The following is a 24,425-nucleotide window of genomic DNA, read 5'->3' on the forward strand; positions in this document are numbered from 1 at the left end:
ATAAATAATCAATCACCATTTACTAGTAGTAATAAGGTTAATTTGTTGCTACAGACATAATAGGATTAGTCAATTATATTTTCCAGAAAGTACTGTTTGTTATGCACCCCATCACCTGTAAAACAGGATTGGGTTTAGCGCCCTTATTAAATGAACACATCAAAAAAATCTTTGTCCCTGTAAAAGTTTTATAAAAAGAAAGCTAATTTCAGTTGATTTGAATAAGTAAAATGCAAACATTGCTTCCATTTGTAAATTTAATTTATCTTTCTGCAAAGATTGATTATTTAATAAAGTTATTTATTTTGATTCAGTAACCAGTCAAACTGAATCTAACACATATAGGACATATTTCCTTTGAAGAAAATCTCATTTGCAGATTTGTTTTATTCCAAATAAACTGACTTTCATTCCCTGTCCTTGTTCTTGGGTAATAAATTATGTTGTCTGCTCCACCTACTGGTGGATACATGCAAAGGCCTATTGTTGGATTCATTAGAAGATACTGCCTCTAAAATGTTGCCAGAATTTTTATGGATCCTGCCCCGGAGAACAGCAGAGTTACAGATACAAATAGAAAACTCAAGATCCACATCATAAACAGTTAATGTTTCAAAATATAGGATATTGTATAAAGTTGTATACATTGTTTCCTGATCAGTGAAAAATACAACCCTGTTTTTTTATTTCAATATGCTAATGGAAAAGGATAGGTACAAAATATATTCGTGATTAAGTATATTATAACTATATGTGTTTTATTTTATAACAATGGCTTTTAATAGTTTATACATATTCAAGTTAAAACTAAAATGAAAGTTTATTAATTAAATAGAATTTGCACACATTTTACAGAAGTAATTTTCATGTCATCATTTATATAGTAGGTTTTCAATGTTTTTTCTTTAAGGGGTAGTGAAAATTTTTAAATGGACACTGAGGTAATGATTTTCAGTTATTTAGGATTCTTTAAAAAGACCCCATGCCCCAATGAATATTAATAGAACATTCTCTTTAATTACGTTATTTTTTGAGAGAAAGAAATGATTTCAGCAACTTATTTTACAAAATGTTGTCAAATCATATGTGTACACAAAAGAAAAATAGCTTAATTTTAAAAACTTAATGTAACAAAAATTAATTGATACCCTGTTGATATGGATAACGTACTGGTATGGATAGCATGTTTATAAGACAAATCTTATAAGGTGAAAAAATGCTAAGAAATATAGTAAATCTTTGAAGTTATTTATTACTTTCAACTCTAGCCCCCCAGCATCATAAATGGGGAGCTTCTGTGCCCTACATGTATTAAATACTTAATATGTAATTGCTCACATAAAAAAAAAAATCTTTATTTGTCAGAGAGAGCATGAGTAGGGGGAGGGGCAGAGAGAGGTGGAGAGGGAGGGAGCATCCCAAGCAGGCTCTGCACTGTCAGCACTCCCCGCCCCCAGCACCCCGCGCTGCCCCTGCCCACGGGCTCGCTCTCAACCATGAGATCATGACCTGAGCCAAAATCAAGAGTCGGATGCTTACCAGACTGAGCCACCCAGGAATCCAGTAATTGCTCACTTTTAATTTGAAGTGATGAAGTAACAGAAGAATGGCAGCCTGCCAGCGTGTACCTGTGCACATGCACGTGTGCATGAGTGTGTGTGTGAGTGTGTGTGTGAGTGTGTGTGTATGAGTGTGTGTGTGTGTGTGTGTGTGTGTGTGTGTGTGTGTGTGAGAGAGAGAGAGAGAGAGAGAGAGAGGGAGAGGGAGAGAGAGAGAGAGATGTCTTTGTGTATATGGTATATTCGGAAAGCATCTTTGGAGAGCCTTCCCAGAAGACATTTTCCGTAGTCAGTGGTATACCACAGCCATGGTGGGGAAACTCCAGTGTGGTGTTGACTGCATTGCTGCAATGACTCTCTGGAGTACACTTTTACACCTGTTGATCTTTGTCTGAAAACTACTGCTTTGGCTTCAAAATATTAATTTTGTTCCTGTCTCGCTTCTAAGTTGGACCTCTTTTTCTCTTTTTCCCTTCCACCATCCCATCCCTCACCTCTGCATTTCCATGATGTACATACAAAAGGATGCACGCCTTGATATGTGTGGCTTTAATAGTACCCACTAGAGTGAGTCTTACATTTACGATATTCATGGTTTGATGCAACTTAATTTGGGGCGTTCACATGATTCCTTTGTTCTTCTTTTTAGCTTTTTTTTTCTTTATGCGTTTTTTTTTCTTTATTTGTCCAAATCAGTCTTTATTTTGATCGATGATCTAAACTATTCCTAGTCACCCCAATTTTTTAAATCTTTGTCTCTTTTTGGGGCGCCTGGGTGGCGCAGTCGGTTAAGTGTCCGACTTCAGCCAGGTCACGATCTCGCGGTCCGTGAGTTCGAGCCCCGCGTCGGGCTCTGGGCTGATGGCTCAGAGCCTGGAGCCTGTTTCCGATTCTGTGTCTCCCTCTCTCTCTGCCCCTTCCCTGTTCATGCTCTGTCTCTCTCTGTCCCAAAAATAAATAAACGTTGAAAAAAAAAATTAAAAAAAAAAATCTTTGTCTCTTTTTCATTTATTTTGTACAATCACCAACTTCTTTCCATTTATTCTTCCTGGTATGTTTTAAATAAATTCCATCGTGTCCGTTTCCTGAACCCTGGACAATGGTAATAATCTCTGAAATGATTTTCTTTTTGTTCATTCTTTTCCTCTCTGTCCCAGTATATCTACTACCATCAGATAAATTCTGCTAAAATAGTATTTTTTTATGTCATGTCTCTTTGCAGTTTGAAAACCTCCAAAGATTCTGTTGTCTGTAGGATAAAATCCAAAGTTTTCAGCATAAGCCTTTAAAACTCTGAAGAATCTGACTCTACCCTGCCTATTTAGCCTTATCTTCCTTTCCTTCTCAGGATGAGCGTCCTGATACAGTCTGACTTTATACCCTAGAAACATTCATCATAAGGATCTCTTTATGAGATAGGTGATTTCTTGTGGCTTGTCATATTCTGGAAATTCAGAAGCTTCCCTATTACCACCCCCAATTCCCCCCAAAAAATCAACATCTCACATACTTTCCACTAACACTTGGATTTTGCCATTATTTTATCATTAAAGATACATTTCTTTTCCCTTATTAAATTAAAATACTTCCAAGAAGGAGACAGCTGTTGAGGTGTCTTATTAGTATAGCTTGGTGACAATAACCGGGACTAGGTTATCATAAGAGGAGGGAAGAAAAGTATGTCCAGTGCCTGGAATATGAAGACCAAAATGGGCATAAGGTTGGTAACAAAGAGATCTAGAGATGCTAAGGTGTATGATGACTCCATGGACTATCTGGGGAGAAAAATATGTATTTAAGGCACTGAAAAGAAAATTAGCACATATAAAAGAAACTTAACAAATTTGCCATTTTGTTTAGCATCACTGCTATTTAGTGTCCCTAGTTAACTATTTCATTCTAGATACCTCTTATTTCTTTCTTACATCACACAGCATTCTCAACATTGAATTCTTAATTCTTAAATTATTCATCCCTAGTTTTGACATATTTCTATTGGAGTTGAAAAGGTCTGGCAGTAAAAGTGAGAATTAGGGAAGTATGGAGTAGTACACTCATAAGTCTTACATGAAGGATCTGATTTTGATTTTTTTTTTTTTTTTTTGCAAACTTCCCAGTAGTTTGTATGTTTCCATGGAGAAAAATATAAAAATAGGAACTCACACTGACAGAGGACAGGACCTTTCATTGCAATATACTAGAGCAGCATGGAGTCTTTATAGATTACTTTTCTAGCTCTTTCTGTTAACAGATTAAAGAAAGTAGGTCTAGAAGATGAAGCAACTTGCTCAAGGTTATGTAATATTTTATTTAAACTCTGATGTTGGGGCATCCTCAGTACAGTACAGCCACAGTGAAAATCTGCATTAGTGGTTCTACGTCTGTGTCTATATGTGATTCACATAAGTAAACTCTACTTGGAACTCTACCTTAGGTTTCATGGCTGTCTCTTTATCCCTCAAAACACTAGCATTCTGAGTGTACATTTTCCTTGAGTTACCCTCAATTCATTGAACTCTCTTTTTACCCTTTCTCTGAAATGTTTTAGTACTTAGAAGAAAATTGATTTGAATGAGTTCATGGACAAAGAGAAAAGCTAGGGCCTGCATATCAAAGATTGAAAGAAGCAAGCGAGAACATAATATAGATTTCTCTGGCGCCTTTCTGTGAACAGCTCAAAGCACTTTTATTATATTTATCCCCACAATATTGTATGAAAGTAGCAATTATCATTCCGGTGACTAAAAGACTATTGTTTGGTAGTCATTTTTCCTCTAGACACTTGGCAGATTTATTCTTTCAAGAAGGCTATGTAGTGAATAAACATCTGACCCGACGGTCTTTGGATCCATAGTTTAAGAGGCAGGTCCTCAAGTTTGGTCATTTGCTCTTGGTCCCAAGTGAACCGCCCACATCACAAAACCATCACATAATTTGTTGCTGTTGGCAGTTCTCTCTTCAGAAAAGGCCAAGACTGAACTAGCATGGCGAATGAATTAGCTATTAACTTTTACATTTTATTTCCTCCCTCTTTAAGATTATCGTTTTTATTATCCTGTAATGTGTGAAAGAGATAAGATTATTGTCCATTGTCAGTACTCTTTGAAGAGACAAAGCAAGTGGTTAAAAAACAAAGTGTGTCCCCAAATAAGTGTGTGCCCCTACCCTTCTCCCTGCCACCGTTCAGCCACTGTGCATCTAAGAAATGGAGACAAAAATAAAAATAAAAATTAATGTAAAGTGAGACCACTCAGTTAGAAAAGTGCCTCTGCTACTCTTCTTATATGTATTTTCCTCTTTCCAGCATGCTACATTCTAAAACTTATTTTCAAAAATATTCTTTAGCAAAAGACACTGTATACCTCTCTTGTGCATGTGACCAGGGGCAGATTCATGTGCTGTGGGGCCTGAAGCTTATAAGATGTTGGGATCTACCTTGAAACAAGAAGTGCACAAAGTTACAAAATACAAGAGGATGAATATTTTTTATGATGAGCGAATATTTCAAGCACATTTCAAATTTTAATATGAGAATACCTCAAAACTCAAAATCTAAATATTGCAGTCGTTGTATTAACCACTTGATAGCTCTCTAATATTTGCTCACCATATTTTGGTTTCATACTCTTTGATTGCTTCTTTATTTGACAGTAACTTTGTTGTATTCTGTAGTGAGTAAAAGAAATTTACTCATTCCCTTTTGTAGGAACACTGATCTAAAGTTTTTATTACTATAAGAAGGTAAATAATGTGTTTCCATTTGCATATGCTGCATCATTAAGTGTATATTTTTTAATGTTTATTTATTTATTTTTGAGAGAGAGAGAGAGCAAGTTGGGGGAGGGGGGACATTGCAGAGAGAGAGAGAAAATCTCAGCCAGGCTCCACACTGTCAGCACAGAGCCCAATGCGGGGCTCGAACCCACAAACCGTGAAATTATGACCTGAGCTAAAATCAAGAGTAGGATGCTTAACCATCTGAGCCACCCATGTGCCTATATTGAGTATATTTTTGAAAGAAGAGATCTTCTATTTTGTATAGGAAATGATGAGAATCAAATTCTCCATTTGAGAAAAACCCACTTCTCTTCCATTAACCACATACTTCAGCTCCAGACCCTGCCTCTGTTTCTCCCTTCCTTCCTCCCCCTTCCTCTCCTTCCTCTCTTCCTTCCTTCCTTCTTTCCTTCCTTTTTTCCTCCTTCCTTCCTTCCTTCTTTCTCTCCTTCCTTTCTTACTTTCTTCCTTCCTTCCCTTCTGTTGTTATTGTTGTTTTGTTTTTCTGGGTTTTTTTCAAGCTTTTATTTAAATTCTAGTTAGCTACCATATAGTGTAATACTGTTTCAGGAATAGAATTTAGTAATTCATCGCTTACGTATAACACCCAGTGCTCCTCCCAACAAGGGCCCTCCTTAATGTCTGTCACCCGTGTAGCCCATCTCTCACCCCCCTCCTCCATCAACCCTCAGTTTTTTTTATATAGTTAAGTGTCTTATGCTTTGCCTCCTTTCTTTTTTTCCCCTTCCTCTATGTTCATCTGTTTTGTTTCTTAAATTCCACATATGAGTGAAATCATATGGTATTTGTCTTTGACTAACTTAATACACTGTAGGTCAACCCATGTTGTTGCAAATGGGAGGATTTCATTCTTTTTGAAGGCTGAGTAATATTCCATTGTATATATATGTCATGACTTCTTTATCCATTAATAAGTTGGTGGGGATTTGGGCTATTTACATAATTTGGCTGTTGTTGATACCGCTGCTGTAAACATCAGGGTGCATGTCAGGCCAGACACGTTAGGGTGTTCCTACTGCTGTGAAGTCTCTGGTCCTGTACCTTTTTTCATGATGCAGGTGAGTCTGCCCAGTGGGTTCAGGAATATTCCTGAAAGTTATTCTTACATTGGGATTCCTAAAAAAAAAAAAAAAAAAATAATAATAATAATGATAATAATAATAATATACTTGGAAGTAACAGGAAAAAAAAAATAAATATATCCAGCAAAACCTAAATTAAATATATACCCACCTTAGTTTTTTTCTTGCTCAGTCTCCAGCATGCCCATAGCCACTCTTGTGCCACCCAACCCAGGTGTGATAGAGGGTAAGTCAGAGTATAAGAAACAGTGGAATGAACTTATACTTTACTTTCACAGACTTTACAACAAAACATAACCAGGTGAGCACATTGCCAGGCTCCTTCCTTGTGTCTTGGAAAGAGCCTGTGAAAATGAGGGCCCCAGAAATTAAGCTGAATCGACTTAACTGTTACTTCACCTCTAGTTGGACTATATTTTTGTACTGTGTTAAACTTGCTCAAATACGTTTTAACTTTTAATTTAATTTTATATAAATAATCATCTGCATATCAGATTTCTAATCTAGCATTCAAACATTTCAAAGAACACTATTATTTTAATCCTGCCCATAAATTTGAGGCACCTGATTTTCTTTAGTTCTCTATTTATTATGTTTTTGGTTTTTTTTTGTTTTTTTTTTTTTTTTGGACCTCAAACTCAGGGTCTGTTTATTTCCATCCAGTGACTGGGCAAATTTTTAACGTATTAGCTATGGAGTAGAGAGAGTTCTACTCCCAATCCTAGGTATTAAAAAATAACCTATATATACACACCTATGTATATATGTGTGTTATATAGACATCTGTGTATATACGTACACAAATACAGGTTTGTATAAAATTTCAAATCTTTAATAGGAAATTCAAAAGTCAGAAAAGAATTAGAAAACATTTGTAACAAAAGTACTTCCCATTTCCCATTTTAATGTAAAGTGTTCCTTTACTTACCTTTTATACTCTGGCACACCATATTTTAAATTGTATGCAAACATATTGCACAGTTAACTGGTGTATGCTTATTTCTGTTGATTTCATATTAAATTAATGTTGTTGGTAAGTTAATTATAATCACTTTTTTCAACTTCTTCACTGATTAAAAAAGACTGAGTTTTTCTGGTTCCTTTTGCTATCGCTACTTATAATACCATGAAATCTAAAACTTAGAAATACAAGGAAGGTATACCATGGCTTTAACTAGATCTAATAAGGTTATAATGGTTTGGTAGATTTGAGAATTTACTCCTATTATTAGTATGACTATTTTTCTTAAGTTTCTTAAGACTTCAGAAGACTTTCTTAAACTTCAGAAATATTTTAGAATGAGACCAATTGGAAGTTAGATTCTGTTATAATGGATAAATAATGAAGAGGTAGATTTTGTCACTGTTCGTCAGCTCATGATTTATCTTAGCTCTCCTGCAAGTCCAAAAGAGTAGCTTCGTATAGATAAGCCCTGCTCTCCCTACACTCTTGACATTGAATTCACTCTTCTGGATTGGAAAACTTTAGAAATATTTCAGCTGAATATCTAGTAACCAATTTTAAAATCTCAGGCTTTGGATTACTCCATCTTCTTTCTTCCCTTCTTCTTCCTTTAATCTTCTTTATATCTCCTTCCCCAGCCCTGTACCCTACAGTCGAAAACATTCCTTTGTATTAAAACTAGGGACATAAGGAGAGAGTTTATATTGTCAAATGTTTTCTTAAAATGAACTCTTAACTAAGTCAGTGGTCAAAATTCTGAAACATTGACTAATGTAGCTTATTTGATCATTAATGTCACTATTAAAAACATGAGTATTTCTTAACATTGGAGTGTAAATTAAGATATAGTCCAACACAAGAAATCATCTATGACCTTGAGATTTTATAGAGTATAAAGTAGGGAAATATATGTGTATATATATATATATATTATATACACACACACACACACACACACACACACACACATATATATACATATATATATTTAATTTTTTTTAATTAAAAAAAACTTTTTTTGAGAGAAAGAGAGAGCAAGCGAGCACAAGTGTGGAAGGGGCAGAGAGGGAAGGAGACACAGAATCCGGAGCAGGCTCCAGGCTCTGAGCTGTCAGCACAGAGCCCGATGCAGGGCTCGAACTCAGAAACCGTGAGATCATGACCTGAGCCGAAGTCAGACACTTAACCGACTGAGTCACCCAGGCGCCCCTGGTAGGTAAATGTTTTAAAAGACATAGAAAGTTTGTACCATATTTTATATATTTATTATAATCACAAAAGAAACATAACCAAAGAGGAAGTACAATTGTTTGTTCAAAAATATATATTAAAATTTAGGGGTGCCTGGGTGGCTCAGTCGGTTAAGCGGCCGACTTCGGCCCAGTTCATGATCTCGCAGTCTGTGAGTTCAAGCCCCACGTCAGGCTCTGTGCTGACAGCTCAGAGCCTGGAGCCTGTTTCAGATTCTCCCTCTCTCTGCCCCTCCCCTGTTCATGCTCTGTCTCTCCCTGTCTCAAAAATAAATAAAACGTTAAAAAAAAAAACCTTTAAAAGAATATATATATTAAAATTTAGTTTCATTTTGCTGTGACAAATGTGACTTTAAACATGTTAGTATAAAGTAGCATATTTTCTATTAAATAGTCTTGTCAATTGGTTTTTCTATGTATTTTTTGACAGTTGAAAGTATTTCACTCAAAAAGGAGTTATGTTATCTATACAATATTGCAGCAGACAGTAAAATAAAAGGTGAGAAAATGGAAGGAAGGTGTGAAGAAGGGAGAAAAGAGAAAGAATTTGTTTTTAAATCTTAATCTGTTAATATCTCTTGGGCCTAAAATAAATAAACTGCAGGTCTCAATTGCTGTTGTCATACGGAAAGGAAAGTCTTGCCGAAAGGATATGACCTCTCTCAGTTTAGAGAAAAGTTACATTTTCAAGGTGTTTATATAATGTAAAGCATTCCTGTGGTTTTAGTCCCTTTAATGAGTTGAAAAATATTTTTCTGTTAAATTTATTCAGCTTTATTTTCCATCTACTTTTAAATTAATACATGTATATATACATATGCATATAATTTCATTTTAGTATCTCTTTGAAATAAATTGTGAATCATTAGGATGATATAATTTTGTTGTACTCATACTTATTATTTATGCTTATGCTCTACATGCATAAGTTAATTTATGATCATCTGAATTAGTCTTAAATTAACATCATTAAAATGATTCAATTTATTTTACCTGGTTTATTTCTTTCTATATCCACACAAAAATCAACTGCTCTGTCAACAATTGTCCAAATGCTAAAATTGTTGTAGGGCCTTCCCTGACCTCACAAGGCACAGCTGTTGCTTTTTATCTCCATGTCTAAATATAACACTTACCATTGGCATTATGGTTACATCTACTTCCCTCTAAAGTAGGCAAATTCATAAAGGAGAGCAACTGTGTCACTGTAATGTCCCCGATTTCTAATATCAGAGTCATGCTATGCTATTTCTTTTTTTTTTTAATTTTTTTTTTCAACGTTTATTTATTTTTGGGACAGAGAGAGACAGAGCATGAATGGGGGAGGGGCAGAGAGAGAGGGAGACACAGAATCGGAAACAGGCTCCAGGCTCTGAGCCATCAGCCCAGAGCCCGACGCGGGGCTCGAACTCACGGACCGCGAGATCGTGACCTGGCTGAAGTCGGACGCTTAACCGACTGTGCCACCCAGGTGCCCCATGCTATGCTATTTCTAATAAGAGTCCTAATTCAGATTTACAATACTTTTCACATTCAAAACAAGAAAGGAAGCTTTTATTTCAGTCTCAATTATTCACTATTTCTTCTCTGAATTAAATAAAAACTATAAATAAAACAATCATCTTGACACATGTAATGATATTTAGTAACTGATGCCTATATTTGGTAGAATATTCATGTGTTTTTTAATTTTGTTAGATGCTTATTTATTTTGAGAGAGAGACAGGCAGAGCAAGCATGAGCAGGGGAGGGGCAGAGAGAGGGAAAGAGAGAGTCCCAAGCAGGCTCCACACTGTTAGCACAGAGCCCAGTGCGAGGCTTGATCCCATGAACTGTAAGATCATGACCTGAGATCATCGGATTCTCAACCCACTGAGCCACCTAGGTGCCCCCTAGGTGGTGTTTAAAATGGCAAATCCTATATTCAAAGAAAAGGCAAAGGGGAAGCTAACTCTTTAAAAAAACTTTTATGTCCCAAAATAAGCCAAGTTCCATAACTAGACAGGGTGAAAGTGAAATTCAAACTAAGATGTGGCTGTTTTCAAAACCATACTTTCTCTTTATGGTATGGTTTAAAAAGGACTGAAAAAGGTCCTAGTTCAACATTATTTTCCTGGATGATGGCTGAAATCATATCTTTAAATTTCTATTTATTTGAAGATAACTACTAGACAATATATTCAGTATTATTACCTTTTTATGCTTTGTGTGAATTAGCTTATCAGTTTCTTTAAGCATCAGGAGGTGAGAGGCATGAGTCTAAGATGTAGGGCTCCTTCACAGGAAGACAGGCAAGCCTTCATGGGTACATCTGGATAGCTGCTGGGCAGTGTGTTTGTCTTGTTGGGGAAAGAGCCATGAGGAAAGGAATAAGGATGAATACTTATATAATCTCTTAAGTATTTTTGCCTTTGAGGCATCAGCTGAAGTTCTGAAACAATAGATGTCCTATTCAACACTACTACACATTGTCTTATGATCCTATGATTTGAGATGAGGAGATATCTGTAAGAATACAAATGGTTTTGACATCTCACTCTTGATCTCAGTACTAGTGTGTAAAGGTGAAGGTCAGTGAAGCTGAAGGAGTCGAAGAACCATGAATCTATGCTGTTGGGATGGGTCACCCACCTATGCATGACATACCTAAAATTATCCCCCATCACATAGTAGAAAGGAAGACTGAACTAAGTGCCAGTGGCTATCATGAATATGGGCAAATGATAACTGCAAGGAAGGACAGAAGATTGCATATGTATATTTCAAGAAGGTCAACGAGTACTGGTTTGAAAGTGACATTGTGAACTAAGAAAATGCAAATCTCTCCCTGGTCACTATGATACAGGGGAGTTCTAAAATGCTTTGTTCAGTGGGCCTGCAAAGGAAGTTCCAGTTGTAATAAAAAAGAAAAAAAAAAAAAAAAAGAAGGTAGAGAATATATTTATTGAAAAGTTTTGGGTGCAAAGAGAAGTTGCTTAGCATAGATGGGAGAGGGATTTCACAGGGCAAGGTTGAAAGGATTACAGTCAAGGGATCAGAATTGTTGGGAAAAGAAATAACGGTAGTTGAAGATGAGTATAAAAGAGAATATAAAGGAGAGCTGGGATTAATTTGGCAGATAATTATTTGAGCATGAGCATTTTGACCAAAAACCAAATAGATAAATAGGTGTTTGATCCAATTATCTCTTCTTGTAGAGAAATTCAAGTTGCTGCACCTGTTCTTTATTTTCATTAGCACAGTAATGATATAATAGACTGAAAATGAAGTAATGGGTTAAAAAGTACAAGGGAGGTATTCTTCATATTTTTGAAGTGAGGAATGAAATGACAAAAAGCCCACATAAAAACTTGTGAAACAACCCAGTAGTACACCCCAACGCCAGAGACTAGACTTTATTCATCTTACACCAGATCCGGTTTTTTGATCAAAATATTGTGTTGGCCAACTTCCTCTGATTAAATCACTTTCCCTTTAATTGTGTTTGTGGCCAAATTGTGTTGCCACGAGAGGGTCTTACAGTTTGAGTTGAGATAAAAGATAGCACAATTGTGAAGCATTGTGTAATTTTCTGGGCTCCCTACCACCAAGGAGGTCAGAACAAAACAGGAAAGCAAAAGATAGCCCAAAAAAGATAAAGTTTTTATTTAAGGGTAACACAGAAAAGTGAAAAAATCCTAATCACTCAGCTCAATTATCACAAAGTGGCAGGTATAATCTGTACCTAATAGGCACTAATTAATAATTTCCATACAGGAAGCCACAGGTCTACAGAAAAAGACTGTGTGAGAGCACAGTAGTCTGAAAATGAGGTGGTCTTTGAGATCTGGTCACAAGATTGTAGCCAACCAGATTAAGGCAACATAGCATTTCCCCATGAGGCAGTCAATCCTATACTTTTGATAAAACTTAAAATGGCTTCCTCCTGTTTGCTTAAGAAATCTTTCTTCAAAGACTCTTGGGAAATCAGTTTCTTACAAAGCCCCAGATAACACTGGGAATATAGTTTGACAAATGCTCCTTTCTATTAGTACATTTTCTTTAACAAAAGAAAGTTTTCAATCCTGTTGACGGTTTCTGTATTTTTCTTTTAGCAACTAATTGTCTTCAAAGTCATCTTTTAAACCCAAACTATGAAATCATTTTTATTTTTATTTATTTTTCATTTTTTAATGTTTATTTTTGAGAGAGACAGTGCATGAGTGGGGGAGAGAGAGAGAGAGAGAGAGAGAGAGAGAGAGAGAGAGAGAGAGAAACACAGAATCCAAAGCAGGCTCCAGGCTCTGAGCTGTCAGCACAGAGCCCGGATGTGGGGCTCAAACCCACGAACCTTGAGATCATGACCTGAGCTGAAGTCGGACACTCAACTGACTGAGCCACTCAGACGCCCCTGCAGTCATTTTTAAATTAAATCATGTGTAGAACTGAGCAGGGGAGGGGGCACTTGGGTGGCTCAGTCCATTAAGCGTCTGACTGCGGCTCAGGTCGTGATCTCAAGGTTCATGGGTTCAAGCCCCACATCGGACTCTGTGCTGACAGCTCAGAGCCTGGAGCCTGCTTTGGATTCTGTGTCTCCCTCTCTCTCTCTCCCTTTCCCCTACTTGTATTCTCTCTGTCTCTCAAGAATAAATAAATAAACATTTAAAAAAAAAAAAAGGAAGAACTGGGCAAGAGAAAATAATAGGTTTCTGAGGGGGGTGGAAATGGTATACCATGGAAGGTTTGGGGTGGGTGGTGGAACATCCTTTACTGTTTTTCTTAGGTCATTCATACTTTACTGGTATGTATAATAAGCCAGTGCAGAACATGTAGAAATTGGGTGTTTGAGACATTGCAATAGGGACTTTTCAAATCGTTGCGGAATTCGGTGTCCACTTGCACTGCACTATTCAGAATAATTTTTGGTAAGGTCACCCAGGAATCTCCTAATTTTAAATCCACCAGACCTTTGGGAGTTTTGCACCTGGCTCATCACACCTGAGATATTGAAAGTTGCGTTGGCCTTGATGACCTTACGATCAGCTTTTTCTTCTACTCTTTCATCATTTCTTCTCAGTCTTCTTCAGTAATTCTTGTGTATCTTTTTACTCTGACATTATATAGGGCTATTTATAGTTCTTTACTATCAGTCATTTAAAGTTTCTATTCCTTTGCAAATCTTTGTGTTCTAGGAATGCCTTCCTTTATCTTACACACCAGGCACATTCCTTGTCTTCCTTCACACGTCTTAAATACCAGCCATCCTAACCCCCCAGAATAATCTATTCTCAGTATGGTTATATATCCGTATCAATACTAATTCCAGTATTTTATAATTATTTATAAACTGTCAATGCTGTGACTCACATGGAAAAGCAGGAATCAAAGCCAAATCTGGAGAGAGTGCCAAGGTAGCAGATCAAGGAGGGGAGGAAGTAAATGAAGCTGTTTTTTTTGTTTGTTTGGTTGGTTGGTTGGTTGGGTTTTTTGGAGGTGGGGAAGGGAGTTTCTATGTGTTAGGAAAAGGAGCAGGCCTAGAAAATTTTCCTAAGCAAGAAAATAAGTGACTTTCATCCACTCCTTACAGGGATTAGTAGAATAGTAACCTGACATTTACAGAGAAAAAGACAAAAGGATTGTTTAGTGGGAAAGATTTCCCAGAAAGTCTTTTACGTGGCATCTTCTCTCAGAAATTCTTTCACAATGCAATATAAAGGGAAATCCTGACTGGGGGAAAAATGTTCTTTTAGTCCCAAGATTTTCTGAGTCATGATAATATTACTATATTTTAGAAGACTCAAATCAGTCTCTACTTCTTTTTCTTTCCTGACATTCAATGAATTACGATGTGATTTGTGCCACAAGAACACAGTTTGCTTCTGTGGAGGTCACCTGTCACCTTCTAATTACCATGCCAGTGGTGCATTCTTTGTCCCCATGCTGTTCCACCTCTCCCGAGCCTCTGACACTGCTGACCTCCTTCACGGAACCGTCTTCTCCCTTGCGTCCTGCCTCTCCTCCCTCGCTGTGTGCTCTTTTGAGTGTCCTTCATGGGCTTCTCCTCGCCTACTCATCTCTTGCATGTGCTCCTAAGACCGTCCCCCTGAATTCCCCACATGCTCTCCCTCAGTGACCCCATTCATTTTCATACATTCAGCTATTTCAATTCAGAAAACAACTCCATTTGCCGCCTACGACCTTTTTCCCAAGTTCCAGACCTACTCTTACAGCTCTACACTGGACCTTTCAACCTGGATTTGGGGGAAGCTCAATTCTAATAACTCCAAAACAGGTAGTAATATCCCTGCCTGACTGTCCCCTCTTTCCACCTTCTCTGCCTGGGATCTAAGCCCAAGTTTTTCTGTAAGTCCACATTCTCTTACGTTCTTCTTAATAAACATATTATCAATGTCCTCTGGTTCTGTTTCTGTAGAACGCTCCCTGTCCATGTCATTCTTCTATTTCCACTGCTCTTTCTTCTTACCTTTCAATAAACAGTCTTCACATTTTCCCAGACTGCTGGTCTATATTCCTTATTCAGATAAATATGGATTGATGGTCTACTCTGAGCCAGATATTAAGATAGGCTATAAGTCAGGGTTCTCAATTCTGGCTGCACATCAGCTTTAAAACACAGAATTAAACTCAGCTAATGCCCAGACTGCTTCAAAGATTCTGGTTGGGTTGGTCTAGGTTGGGCCTTGGACATCAGTATTTATCAGGTTCCCCAAATGACTGTCCTCTGTTGCCAGCTTTGAGAACCACAAACTTAAGTACACAGAGGCCGATAAAATGGACATAGTTCTTGCCCTGATGGAGCTTAAATTCTAGATAATTGGGGAGATAAACATCAAAAAACAAAGTCATATATATGTATAATTAGAAGTTGTAAGTTCCAGGAAGAAAATGAACAGAAGATTTTGAGAGGGAGAAAAAATATAACAGGACAAAGTATATGGGGGGGTGGTGGTGACAAGAGGTCTTTCCAAACAAGTGAGATTTAATATGAATTCTTAGGGATGAGTATAGTTTGGCCAGGCAAATAAGCAGATAGGAAAAACATTTGGTGAATTTGAGTCATGGAGTAGCCTGGCATGTTGTGAGGAAATGAAAACCATTGTGGATGGTAGATAGTGAGGGATAGAAAGCATGACTTAAAAGAGGTTGGAACAGAAAAAAGGGACTTTGTTCAGAATTTGTTAGGATTTTTAAGTGCATTAAAAATACACATAGTTTTGGGGCGCCTGGGTGGCGCAGTCGGTTAAGCGTCCGACTTCGGCCAGGTCATGATCTCGTGGTCCGTGAGTTCGAGCCCCGCGTCGGGCTCTGGGCTGATGGCTCAGAGCCTGGAGCCTGTTTCCGATTCTGTGTCTCCCTCTCTCTCTCTCTGCCCCTCCCCTGTTCATGCTCTGTCTCTCTCTGTCCCAAAAATAAATAAACGTTGAAAAAAAAATAAAAAAAAATACACATAGTTTTTTAGGGGCTAAAAAAATCGTTTTAATTATTGCTTTGGCTTCCCCTGAAGGCAAGTGGGGTTCAAAGCTGAAGAGATGGAGAAGAGCTAAATTTCAGTTTGAAGCACTTTGGTAAATAAGGTTGCTTGAATAAAGGTGTTGGCTGTGGGCCTAAATAGATGCCTATGGATTCAAGATAGAATTTGGAGGTAGCATGAATAGAACTTGTTGCTGGGTTGGATATAAGGGACAGGGGAAGACCATGCATCATCAAAGGTGATTCTCAGGTTTTTGGCTTAAGACACAGAGCTGATGGCACCATTTGCTTTTTTTGTAATAGATTGTTTTAGAGCAATTAGGTTCACAGCAGAATGGAGCAAATGGTACAGAGATTTCCTATATACCCTGTGTCTATACCCATGTCTTAATGTACAAATGAAATGATATAATATGTGGTATTGTGTCTAACTCCTTTTATTTAGAATAATGTTCTTGAGATTCTTTCATGCTATAGCACACATCAGTATTTCCTTTCTCTTTATTGTTGATAGTGTTCTATTCTCCAGATAACTATATTCAGTTAATAATCTGTTGATGAACATTTGTATTGTTTCATTTCAATTTTGGCACCAATGAATAATCCTGCTGTAAACATTTGCACGCAGGTCTTTGTGTGGGCATATTTTTTTCATCTGTCTTGTACAGATTCCCAAGGATGGAATTGTTGTGTTATAGGCTAAGCATAGGCTTAACTATTTTTAATAGGCTTTTTAAAATTTGAGCAGTTTGGGGTTCACAACACATTTGGTCAGGAAGTTGCCATATACTGTCTACACCCACACATCGTTAATACCCAAAGTCCATCGTTTACATTAGGGTTCACTCTGGGTGGTGTATTCTATTCTGCTCTCATCTCACTTGCAGGGTTTCTGAAGAGAAGTTGAATGTAATTCTTATATTTGTTCCTCTGACGGTAAGGTGCTTATCACCTCTGCTTCTTTTTTTTTTTTAATTTTTTTTTCAACGTTTTACTTTTATTTTTGGGACAGAGAGAGACAGAGCATGAACGGGGGAGGGGCAGAGAGAGAGGGAGACACAGAATCTGAAACAGGCTCCAGGCTCTGAGCCATCAGCCCAGAGCCCGACGCGGGGCTCGAACTCACGGACCGCGAGATCGTGACCTGGCTGAAGTCGGACGCTTAACCGACTGCGCCACCCAGGCGACCCTCACCTCTGCTTCTTATAAGATTTTAAGTATGATGTGCCCAGGTTTATGTTTGTTTATGTGTTTGTTTGCCATTTATTTCACTTGGTGTTTTCTGAGCTTCTTGGATCTGTGATTGGATGTATGATATTAATTTGGGAAAAGCTTCAGTCACCATTATTTCACATATGTCTTCTGCTCCTTTCTCTCTTCCTTCTTCTGGATGTTCCCATTATGTGATGTTATACCTTTTGTTATCCTACCTTTCTTGGATGTTCTTGTTATATTTGTATCAGACATTTTTTTTTCTTTGCCTTTCCATTTTGGAAGTTTCTGTTGACATATCCTCAAGTTCAGAGATTCCTTCCTCATCCATGTCCTGTCTACAAATAAATCCACCAAAAGCAGTCTTCATTTCTGTTACCGTGTTTTTGATCCCTGGCATTCTTTTTTATTCTTTCTTAGAATTTCCATGTCTGTGTTTTCATTGCCTACCTGTTCATGTCTGCTAACTACTTTATCCACTAGCTCCCTTAACATATTAATCATAGTTGTTTTAAATTTCTGTTCTGATAATTCCAATGTCCCTGCCACATCTTATGCTAGCTCTGTCTCTTTGTAATATTGTGGTTTTCACCAGTGTTTCCATGAAGTGTGTTTCTGTAGACTTCATGTACTAGTAGGGCATGCTTAAGACTTCCTCCCAAGTTTACCTTCTAAAGGAGAATGTGAAAATCAATAGACTCCCATTTATGTAAAAAGTAAGTGTAACTTGCAGCCTTCTGGAGTTTGGCCCTGGTTTATCTTTACAACCTCATCTCTGACTATAGCTTCATGCTTAAACTGGCCAATATGATGTTCACTGAACAACCGCTCTGTGTTTTCCCACAAATATGTTTGTCTTTATTTTTACCCTTTGCTTAGCCTGGAATGCCTTACTTCCCTTTTTTTCATTACCAAAATTCTACCTACCTTTAGAACAAAGCCAGATACTTTTTCCACAGAATTTTCTAAAAGATAAATACCTTTCCCATAATCTCCGGTGTGTACCTCTTCTACAACAGTAATTAGAGGATACTTACTATAGGCTGGGTATGTCATCGTCAGCCACAAAATCACTCTCCTAACCCTCCCTCCCCCACCACTGAGAATGGCTTGATGGGAGTGATCTCTTTTTGTTCATCTGTACCCACCTTAGATCTAGTAAAGTGTTTCTAAGTTAGTAGCTGCTAAATATTTATTGAATTGAATTAGTTTATAGAGGATGGGATTTTATTTAAATTTCTTTGTCTTATTCAATATTTAATGAAAGCATTTTAATATATGATAATAACAATTACAGAATCCACATGACTTATAAATATCATTTGTTAAACTAATGAAGCCAGCTACATCTGGGGTCTCCATTTCACATGACCCCACTCTGTACTTTGACTGAAAACTTAAAAATTCTCCTTAACTGAAGTAACAGAAAAGCATGTGTTGTTAGTCATTTTTTTTCATATTGCTTTATATAGACAAGTTTTCTACCAAATCTCTTCTTGGAGAATACCAAATGTTTCCATGAAATTCTTATTCCTTCTGGGCTACGGTGTCTGACGGGTAACATGACTATTGTCTGAAATGCATGTGGAAGCATAACTGTAGTAGCTGAGAAATGACCATGTTTCCTTTTAGTTCTCAGCAAGAGTAATTGAATGTAGAATATCTTACTAAACACTGGACTGTGACAGTGTGTTAACACTCTGACTATCTCCTAACAGCAGGGCAATTATTTGCTGAGTGGGATTTTTATAAATCTCCTGGCACGAGTATGTCTCCATAATGATGATGAAGTGCACTGGTCAGTGTTGATTCAGCAGTCCTTAGCCTCGCAAATACTTCATTCACAGTTCTCAGGCCCACTTTTACTTTCCTGCTTATTAGAGATCTTTACTACTCTTCTGGGCTGACTTAGAGTCTAATTTGTAAAATAATTTTTATTAAATCTTAGAACCTGAACATATTTTAGTCAGCCCCCCTTTCTAGAACCGTGTATCTTCCGCACGCCCCCCCAACCCCGTACTCACAAATTCTGAATCCTTGTCCAAGAAAATACCTTTTGATTTTGTTCCTTTGTGTGGCAATCCGCAATTCCCTTCCCTGTGTAATTGTCACTCGCAGAAGTAAAACTTGAATCCTCCCACCTCTCCTGTGTACGTAGTAGCTGTTCATTCCTGAGTAAGCAGCTACTTGGAAATTATGAGAAATTATTATTTCTCAGATGGCAGAATCCGAAATGGAAACGCTGGTCATTCTGCTTTGGAAGCTGTAAGGGTACACAGTCATGTTTCAAATTCTTTGTATTTTACAGAAACGTGTTTTTAAAAAGTAAACCTCAATAACAGAGAGAAGAAGCAAAAATTAGAATAGAGCTTCCCCCAGGCAAAATGAAGGCCTGTGGATGAGTGGGAAATGACCGTAAAAACATTCTCCATGAAATAAAACAGTAGATGCTCCACATCTGCCATCCATTTGTTTTTAAACCAACTGCATTTTTTAAAGTACTTTCCCACACAATACTTAATAAAGAATAAAAACCGGGAAGAAAAGAGAAACTGATAGGTTGTTAGAAATATGGAATGGTTCAAAATATTAATGTAATGCTAAGGGTGACTGGGTAACAAATGGTACATTTGCTCGTTGCTCAACCTGACATAATTAATATTCCAGGTCATGCTTAAGTTCCCATGATGGAGGGTCTGAAGGGGGGAATTCAAGAAAAATATATATCTATTATATCACTCATTGCCTTTTTTTTTTTTTCCTTTTGACGAGTCAGAATCATAGCCTTTAAAAAAAATCAGTGCTTTCACACCTCATTTGCCGTATTCACCACTGGGCCACCAGTCAGCAGCCCAGCCTGATGCAAGGAGGTCAGTAAGAAGCTATTAGCAGAGTCCTCTCCTGAGATTTCTTGGGTCTTATTGAGTTGAATGTTAGCATGACAGTGCTGCAAATAACTCAGTTGTAGGCTTTTTTTTTTTTAAACAGTTAGCACAGATTTCCCCATAGTGTTGGTCACTCTAGAAAATTATTGCTGAAAATGAAGTCCCAAAAGCTAGCTTGGCAGTAGCCCTTCTAAGTTGCGAAAAATGTGAAAACTGAAAAATATGTCACGGTCCCTTAGGATTAACCTTGTCTTTTGTGACTCATAGTAATATTTTTTTAAAAATCCACAACAAACCATTGTTCACAAGTGGCTTGCAAAATTATGACGTGTCCAATTGAGACAATAGTAAGTTAGGGTTGTTTTATTTACTTAAAGAAGTAATAGCTAAATGAATACTGTATCAGTATAAATAAATAGAGTATTTGCTTGCTGTAGGGACCGAGGGAGGGCTGGACTGTTTTCATTGACGTAAGTTAGCAAATGTATTAAATTAATTTCTAAACTAACCGACACCTTGAAGATTTTCAATGATACATTTTAAATTCAATTAAAATATATTTTCTACCGATATTTGATTTAAATTGCAAAGAGAATACACATGAGGAGGTCTCCATATAGGTTGCAAAATATAATTTAGGAAAGTTATCATGTCTACTGATCTATTTGCATTTCCCATCTAGCCTATGTATACATGTGCATGCAAATGTGGAAGGAGACCAAAAAAGATTTCTAATGGGGTAAAGTTAATAGCAGTTATTCAAGTAGATAGATTTTTTAACTGATAAATGATAGCCTGGTTAAATTGTACCTATTTCACAATTTTAATCTGCAAGGTTGTGAAAATGATAAACTAACAGACTTAAATTAGCTAGATCATCACGAAATAGAGTGGCATTCTCCTTTCTCATAGGCTATAGAGATTTAGTTATATTTTATGTCAGAATATTCTTTTAATATAATATTGTGTTTTTCTCACTATAATTGGTACATTCTCGTCATAGAAAATCACCCTGAAAATCATCTTAAAAATTATCACCCACTTAAAAATTACGCTAAAAACTATTTTAAGTATATGTGCACATATTGTCTTTAATTAACATCATTTAAACTGTTTATGAGTCTGCCTTATTTGATATTTAGTATTATAATGAGAGAATGTTAGTATGACATTAACTATGGTTTATACGATTACCCATAATATTTTCAATACCTTTTTTTTGTATAAATTATATAGGGGAAAAATCCCAAAGAAGACCCAGTTCAAAAATATTTTGAAGATATTTAAATATATTTGCATTGGTTTCATGTTACCTAATAAAATTCAACTATAACAGGAAAAGTTGAGTTGGAGGTGACTCAATGGGTCTATGATAATTTAGTTCTAGCTCACAGCGTGTTTGAAAGCACATGGAAACTGATATGTTAAGAAAGATAAGAAGAGTATAATCTGTATTTGTTTGTAAGAAGTTGATAAGATAAACATTTTACTGAGATATTGATGTGGTTTTGGAAAACAAGCGTAAAAGAGAGGCTTCATGGGCCTTTCTGAATAGTGCATCATTGTTCTCGATAACCACATTCGTTTTTTGATAGCATTCGTTTTTTGAATGTCTACTATGTGCCAAGTACCCTACTGGGCCATGGGGATACAAAAATACCTAACAGAGCTCTGTGCTCCAGCTGCTGGTTTGGGGAAGACCTATACAGACAAAGGTAATTATGAAACAATGTGGTAGGTGGGTAGGAACTGTGAGGGAATTGTCCCAGGTTATTAATGAGGCATTAGGGATAGGACACTGACTGTAGCCTCAACTGGTTTTGGACAAAGGTCAACACTGAACTGAAGTATTAGCCTGGAAATACAAAATTTGGGGGAGCGCCTGGGTGGCTGAGTTGATTCAGCATCCGACTTCGGCTCAGGTCATGATCTTGAAGTTCACGAGCATCATGCCCCACACCGGAGCCTGCTTCAGATTCTGTGTCCCCCTCTCTTTCTCTGCCCCTCCCCCTCTCATACTCTGTCTCTGTCTCTGTCTCTCTCTCAAAGATAAATAAAACATTAAAAATTTAAAAAAATATATAAAATTTTCTTAAGATGTTTTTTTCAAAGACAGCAATCTAAGGTAATGATACTACTTTGGAGCTGCTGATTCCGTCAGGTAATTATAGTGAACAGAAAAGTGTATGCACATAATGGTGACATGAGAGAAAAGCACATTATAGGAAAAACTATATGGGTTTAATGGATACATTCTTTACATTAGTCTAGAGTATCTACACAGAAACCAAACAAGTCATACTATCCTTTAAAATGTCCTGGGGCGCCTGGGTGGCGCAGTCGGTTAAGCGTCCGACTTCAGCCGGGTCACGATCTCGCGGTCCGTGAGTTCGAGCCCCGCGTCAGGCTCTGGGCTGATGGCTCAGAGCCTGGAGCCTGTTTCCCATTCTGTGTCTCCCTGTCTCTCTGCCCCTCCCCCGTTCATGCTCTGTCTCTCTCTGTCCCAAAAATAAATAAACGTTGAAAAAAAAAAAAAAAAGAATAACTAAAATGTAACTTGTCCTTATGGTTATGCATTTGTATATACGAAAAAAGTGTCAAACTTCTATGCAGTTTGTAAACTCAAACACCACTGAATTTTCAGAGAATGAACATCTGCTATACTTGAATTTAACATTTGTTGCACACACCTCCCTTGAACCTCTATTGCATAGCAGGCGCTGTGCTAATAAGTAAGTGGACTATTTTGATACAGTGTGTGACCAAGTCAATGAAAGAACATTAAGGGTATACGACACTACGCAAGTATAACACCTAATAGAAAAACCAGTTTATTATTTTAAAGTGAAGAACTTAAAATAGCTGCCATTAAATAGGTTGTATAATACATAATCATTAAAACATGTATTTATTGAGTGCATACTTTGTGCCTGAAACTGGTTCAACCATTGCATATTTGAGTTGTGTAAGTGAATGGTATGATTAAATCTATGTATACATAGTACTCAGAAGACAGAAACAATGACTTAATGTCTTTCTCTTATGTTTTCTTAAATACTTTTGTATAAAATACGCCATATGTGCCAGATAGAAGCTATAGCTGAGTGTGGTGTTGTTGTTGCTGTTTTTTGTTGTTTTAATGTTTATTCCTTTTTGAGAGAGAGAGAGAGAGAGCACAGGAGAGGGGCAGAGAAAAAGGGAGACAGAGGATCTGAAACTGGCTCTGAGCTGACAGCAGCAAGCCCGATGGGGGGCTTGAACTCACGAACCATGAGATCATGATCTGAGCTGAAGTCAGTGCTCAACCGACTTTATAGCTCAGTGGTTTTTAACATGTGTAGTCTTTAACTATGAATGATTCTGAAATTGTTAGTCTGGAGTAGAGATAAAATGAGTACCTTGCAATCTCCTTGGATGAATCTGAAGTCAGCCTCTAGTTAAAAACTAGAGTTCTACTGTAAAATAGCCCTTAAACATATGACAATTTTTATGATACAATTTTATCTTACTTTTAAGTCGTGTGAAAATTGAAGATAAACATCAACATTATGTTCTTTTTTTCAGATTCCAGGTATATACAATTCACCATTCAGAAAAGATCCCGATCCATGGGAATTGCGGTTACAGAAGGCAAAGCCCTTAATAAGCCAAAGGCCTAAAGTTAAGCAGAAGCGCGACGTCAACATTAGCAACCAGCAGGCTTGTACGAGTGCCCGCTCCCTTCCTCAATCTGAAATTCTGCCACCCATTGATAGGAAGCAGTGTCAGGTACTTATCACTTCCGTCTAAGAATTCTGTCGATGATTGTATTCTTGCTGTTTTTTTTTAAGGGTTATTGTTGTGCTCTTTTGTCTTTGTGACAAGAAAGAAAAATTGTTTTTTATGGAATTTAACTATAGCTAATAAATACAGAGTGTGTTTCAAATATATACCAAGGAAGGAATCAAATATTTCTATAGTACTGAATTTTATGGTTTCAGATACAGAGTTAACACATAGGATTTTTGGCTAGGATCTACTCTTTTTCTGTAAGAATATTGTTGCAACAGTACTTGTTATAACATGTTGCTAAAAAAATAAGATGTATTATCACCTTTAACTTCTCATGTGATGATTCGTATCTTTATATACAATGTTAAACGTAATTTAAGTTTGATTCATTTAAAAAGTGCAAGCTGGAGAATTACAGAGGATCGAAAACAATG

General features: G+C 37.0%; 1 protein-coding gene across 4 annotated transcripts in view; it reads left to right on the forward strand.

The window, feature by feature from the left end:
- SPATA17 (spermatogenesis associated 17) overlaps nt 1–24,425 on the forward strand; it is a 202,159-nt gene that overhangs the window by 82,212 nt on the left and 95,522 nt on the right. For all 4 annotated transcript variants that reach the window (XM_040460975.1, XM_040460974.1, XM_040460977.1 and 1 more), the window contains one exon: nt 23,785–23,988. In XM_040460975.1, coding sequence (XP_040316909.1) covers nt 23,785–23,988 — 204 coding nt within the window. The remainder of the gene's footprint in view (nt 1–23,784; nt 23,989–24,425) is intronic.

The sequence above is a fragment of the Herpailurus yagouaroundi genome, unplaced genomic scaffold (genome assembly GCF_014898765.1).
Source record: "Herpailurus yagouaroundi ecotype Mexico unplaced genomic scaffold, PumYag 253, whole genome shotgun sequence".
NCBI lineage: Eukaryota > Metazoa > Chordata > Mammalia > Carnivora > Felidae > Herpailurus > Herpailurus yagouaroundi.